Source organism: Nansenia antarctica, assembly GCF_963989245.1.
Source record: "Nansenia antarctica genome assembly, chromosome: 5".
NCBI lineage: Eukaryota > Metazoa > Chordata > Actinopteri > Argentiniformes > Microstomatidae > Nansenia > Nansenia antarctica.
In genome coordinates, this window is record NC_137690.1 from 46,727,413 (window position 1) to 46,733,527 (window position 6,115).

The window sequence follows — 6,115 nt, forward strand, 5'->3', positions numbered from 1 at the left end:
CCTTTCAGCAATGCTCTTTCCATGCAACTTTTTCCTCCCCGACCTTAAGGACCGTGAACTCTGTGACGTTTTCAAACGAGGTCAAGGAAAAGTCACTTGAATCTCAGGGGCTACTGTTTGCAACGACTTGACGTCTGTTTCGCCTGCTAACCTCCGTCTCTGTGCCTGCCTACCGACATTAGATTAACATTTTTGGCATTTAGCAGACGCCTTTAACCAAAGCGACTTGCAACAAATACATTTGACTAAGTCATTAAGTAAGTAATCTATGCTCAGGCCAGGGGCGGTCGTCATGCTAGAAGACGTTTTTATTTTTTTTACCTTCTGTCTGACTTGCACCACAGAGTTCCAGAAGTCCTTGGCCTCGATACGGTGGCAATCGTCACACATCTGGCCCTGGATGACAAACTCCACCACAAACACCTGCTGCAGGATGGCGCCGTTCATCACCTGGAGGGGCGGGAAAAAACACCAGACCGTGAGCCTCAAAGTAGCGAACCATCCCGTCATTTGTTCTGAGTGGGGCAGTCACACTCATGTTTTTTATTTTATTGGACAGATATAGTGAAGACAGACAGGAAAGTAAGGAGAAGAAGGGAGAGAGAGAGAGAGAGGGTATGTCAGCAGGGCACGGGCCGGATTCTAACCCATCCCGACATGGGCATAATGTGCACTGTAGACCACGGTGCTAGACCACTGGACCACCCCAGGCCACGGGAACCATCCCGTTAACGTTTAAATACAGTCACACAGTGAGTCCCAGAACTCCCACCTACCTACAGATTGTTCAGAGACCCAGTCATGCACTCTGAAAGTCTCTTGACTTTCAGTATTTGTGTATCTAACCCTAACCCTAACCCTTTTTATTGAACTGTAATTTTTTAACCTGTTGAGACCACGGTCTCTTTTACAAGGGAGGCCTGCATACACACAGTTTACAATAATACATAATACACATACAAAATGACAACATAATAAAAACACAATCAAGAAAAATAAACACATTTTTCAATAAAGAGGTCCTTAATCGAAAGTTTAAACTGCCGTAGCGGCACGAAAGCAACCGACTGCGACGAATCTCGATTATCAAAACATAATCTAGGGATGTATAGGAATACAAAAATCACATCTAGAATTTGCCCACCCAGATGATAATGAAATGTTACATTTTGGGGTTTGGCCCAAGGACTAATACAGGATCACTGTCTAAATGGCAGATAGCTAGATACAGGATCGCCATCTAAATGGCACATAGCTAGATACAGGATCGCCATCTAAATGGCACATAGCTAGATACAGGATAGCCGTCTAAATGGCACATAGCTAGATACAGGATCGCCATCTAAATGGCACAAAGCTAGATACAGGATCGCAATCTAAATGGCACATAGCTAGATACAGGATCGCCATCTAAATGGCACATAGCTAGATTAGGGCTGCAACGATTAGTCGACATAATCGACGACGTCGATTATAAAAACTCGTCGGCGTGGAATTTTAGTGTCGACTAATCGTATAAAAAATTTGAACAAACAAACGTTTTTTTTTTTTTTTTTACGGGAGCCATGCAAGAATCAGCTGGGTAAGTTTTAGCTAACGTTGTTAGCCAACTGGCTAACGTTATATTGTTAGGGTCGTAATGTTTATGTTAGCTTTACTGTTACATGTTGGAAAACAACGTCTCATGGACAGGGCTGTACATGCTATGAGCGTTTGTGCTATTAATTTATTTGCCCTGTGGCACGCGTGTGACAGACAGAGGCGCTTGTATGTAACGTTACGTAGCAGGGGTTTTCCATGTTGAAGCCAGGAGAACGCGAGATGAAATGAAGTGAGGGGTGGTCGCTATTAAAATACCAGGTAGTCATGGTGGATGATCATGAATGATGCTTGATAAGTGAATGCTATTTCAATTATGTTGAGTCCACCAGCGAGCTGTCTGTAAGATAAACAGCGCCAAGCGTAGCCTACTAACGTGAGCTGTCTGTAGTCTAGCCAGCAATGCTAGCTAGCCAATCAACTAGCTCTGTGAGCAGCTGTAGCTTGGCGTAACGTTAGGTTAGATAGCTAGTTAAGCCGGATTTATGCTTCTGCGTCGCCATTTACGCGCAGCGAAAAGCCACACGACTAATCGCGACTAACCGAAAAAATAATCGACAGATTAGTCGACTACCAAAATAATCGTTAGTTGCAGCCCTAAGCTAGATACAGGATCGCCATCTAAATGTCACATAGCTAGATACAGGATCGCCGTCTAAATGGCACATAGCTAGATACAGGATCGCCATCTAAATGGCACAAAGCTAGATACAGGATCGCAATCTAAATGGCACATAGCTAGATACAGGATCGCCATCTAAATGGCACATAGCTAGATACAGGATCGCCATCTAAATGGCACATAGCTAGATACAGGATCGCCGTCTAAATGGCACATAGCTAGATACAGGATCGCCATCTAAATGGCACAAAGCTAGATACAGGATCGCAATCTAAATGGCACATAGCTAGATACAGGATCGCCATCTAAATGGCACATAGCTAGATACAGGATCGCCATCTAAATGGCACATAGCTGGATACAGGATCGCCGTCTAAATGGCACACAGCTAGATACAGGATCACTGTCTAAATGGCACATAGCTAGATACAGGATCCCAGCCTAAATGGCACATAGCTAGATACAGGATCACCATCTAAATGGCACATAGCTAGATAGAGGATCGCCATCTAAATGGCACATAGCTAGATACAGGATCACGGTCTAAATGGCACATAGCTAGATACAGGATCGCCATCTAAATGGCACATAGCTAGATACAGGATCACTGTCTAAATGGCACATAGCTAGATACAGGATCGCCATCTAAATGGCACATAGCTAGATACAGGATCACCATCTAAATGGCACATAGCTAGATACAGGATCACTGTCTAAATGGCACAGCTAGATACAGGATCGCCATCTAAATGGCACACAGCTAGATACAGGACCACTGTCTAAATGGCACATAGCTAGATACAGGATCGCCATCTAAATGGCACATAGCTAGATACAGGATCACTGTCTAAATGGCACATAGCTAGATACAGGATCACTGTCTAAATGGCACAGCTAGATACAGGATCGCCATCTAAATGGCACACAGCTAGATACAGGACCACTGTCTAAATGGCACATAGCTAGATACAGGATCGCCATCTAAATGGCACATAGCTAGATACAGGATCACTGTCTAAATGGCACATAGCTAGATACAGAATCGCCGGTCACGCAGGCACACAGAAAGCTACTGAGGTGAAGACAAAGGCGTGGCCCCTGAGGAGGGAGAGGCGCTCCGTTCCCATTAAAGGTCAGCAGGCTGAGATGACAAGCCAAGACTGTTAATCTCCTGAATCACTGCCCCTGCTCTGAAACTAGCTCACACACACACACACACACACACACACACACAGTCAACAATCTTGACACCACCACCACTACAATGACTGTTCCCTTCCCACCGAAAGACCTCGTAGCTAGTAGTGACGTCAACGACTTACTTTGTGTGTCGGTCTCACCCCGTGCTTGTCATGTAAGCATAGTGAAGAAGCGTACGTTTTTGTTTTTTTTGGGGGGGGGGGTCCTTTTTCTCAACAACAATAACAAACAAGCCTCAGAAGATTCCCACGAAAGAGACAGTTCACTGTCACCTGGGTAAACACAACAACTGATTGTGGTTTTAGAAGACTTGGCCTCAGAAGACTTGGGTTTCTAAATCCTCATTAATCCCTGGATTAAATATCGTCCCTCCCTTTGCCCCTCTATTCCCTCGGGGAAGTAGATTTATCAAGGCACCATTTATTTTTGAGAGATTTCACAATATTCATATGAAACCAATACTTTTGACGAAAGTCAAACTAACTATTTTGCTTTTAAAATATGATACGCCGGTGTCACTAACCCGGCTCAGAGAAAGTGACAAAATAGGGAGACAAGTCGAGGGTAAAGGTAAATGATTATTTTATTAATAACTAAAGCAAAATAAGTAATTTAGAAATGGGATGTGATAGTCAGTTTTATCAGTTGTGTAGGGTGTGGGTGAGTGATCTGTATGTGGAATGTTGTAAAGGTGAAACAAAGGAACAAAAGGTTGCCACTAACAGAAGAGTCAAAAAAGGATATCCTGTATGGAGAGAGAGAGAGAGACGGACTGATCCCCAATGCACAACCTAAATAGGCACAGGTGTGCTACATCAGCCAATCAGGCCTCCTCTCCCCACTGCCATCCTGCAACACAATCAGAACAAGACAGCAGTGGAGGGAGGAGACCGTAACACTGGGTTTATAAGATAGATAATTACTCAATTGATCCCCGAGGGGGAAATTAAGGCGTTATAGCAGCTCGCATCCCAAACAACAACGACAACAAAATAAAGTGACGATAGAATAAAATAGAAACAGAATACAATAGACATCTGAACCAACAACAGACCAGGGCTCGGACGGTGTCTCACCTCTTTCTGGATGGTCACCTTCAGCTTGATCCTCTTGGAGTGAGGCTCCGTCCACAGGAACCCGGCGTCGATCAGACGCACCTGGAGGGGTCATAGGTCATTAGGATGAGAGCCACAGCACTGTGCCAGCATTCTGAATGACTCCATTTTAGCCTCAGCACTGTCCCAGTACAGTGAATGTACCCTTCTTTTGTTTGACCTTCTGACAGGGCTACATAGAGCAGGGCGACATAGTTTTGTTTGTCCTATCTAACATTCTGTCTATGACCTTCTAACATACTGTCTGTCATTCCAACCATATATCTATCTAACCTTTCAACTACCTACCCATCATCCTTTCACCAGTCACAACTGCTTCATACAGTATAACCTATGTGGATTAACCCTAACCCTCTAAACTGTTTTGGCCTTTCTATACCTCCCCCTCTCTCATCTTTCTAGCCATCCTCTTTCATCTATCTATTCATCCATCCATCCAGTAGGACATAGGGACAACAAAATATGACGCATTACCTCTCCAGTCTGGTCAGATCAATGGGAAAGACCATTGTTAAGCAGTACTGGGGGGTAAACAGTGAACAGGGGCATATAGACCCCAGCTGAGCTGAAGACAGAAGTAGTGGTGTTATGAGTCGGTAGAGGCACTGCTCACTTTGGTCATGGAGCCCTTGAGCTTCTTCAGACAGAGAGACAGCAGTTCCCTGGACTCCAGAGCACACTGCATCCAGGTGGTGGGTGGCTGCAGGTACCTGCACAGGGAAGGAGGGAGAGGGGGAAGGAGGGAGAGGAGGAGGAGGGGAGGAGGAAGAGGAGATGGGGGTGGGAAGAGGAGGAGGGAGAAGAGCAATCACTCATCTGAACCAACATTGGAGTATTGCACCTTGGATAAAAGGTATCTGCATGAATGGTGTTTGCACATAATGTAGAGGCTTATATCACAATGGGGGTGAAGAGGAAGAGGTAAGATCCAAGCAGTTGTGTTACAGCTCAGTTAGTGCAGAAGGTGAATAAAGTCGCTTAAATTGTCAACATTCTAGGAGTGCCACGGGTGACTTTGTTGACCAAAAGAATTATGGTGCTTCATTTTGTAGCCAATCAAAGTATTGTTGCTAAGTTAACGCCACATAAAACAGTTGGCACTTTAGCTGGTGAGTGTTCCCGAATTCTTTGGCAGCTGGTGAGTTAAGTGCATTTATATATATAATAATATACGCCATTTAGCTGACGCTTTTATCCAAAGCGACTTACGTTGCAGTGAGTGCTTACATTTGTCAGTATATATATATTATGGTCCCAGCGGGACTATATACTCTCCTTCCCTGCCCTGTCTCTAACAAGTAAAACTTGTAGAGATGTAACAATGAATCATTCACATAATATCTTCCTCCCTTTTGGTCAAGTAACTCCACTTTTGGTTATGGTGCACCCAACAGCTGGAACGATCTACAGGGGAGAAAATCTGGATGTTCTGGTGCCACTTGGGTAATTAAGGGTGTTAAATTAAGGACCTCCTTGGTGAAAGATATGAGTCTTCCTCCTAATATTGTAATTTTATATTACAGTGTTTCCTCTATATGCATTAATTCCTGGCGGGCCGCCACGAATGAATTTTCTACGC

General features: G+C 44.3%; 1 protein-coding gene across 1 annotated transcript in view; it reads right to left on the reverse strand.

Moving 5' to 3' along the window:
* nmd3 (NMD3 ribosome export adaptor) overlaps positions 1-6,115 on the reverse strand; it is a 41,572-nt gene that overhangs the window by 32,085 nt on the left and 3,372 nt on the right. The window contains exons 4-6 of the mRNA XM_080532635.1: positions 5,150-5,246; positions 4,498-4,578; positions 322-450 (exon numbers count right to left, since the gene is read on the reverse strand). Coding sequence (XP_080388761.1) covers positions 322-450; positions 4,498-4,578; positions 5,150-5,246 — 307 coding nt within the window. The remainder of the gene's footprint in view (positions 1-321; positions 451-4,497; positions 4,579-5,149; positions 5,247-6,115) is intronic.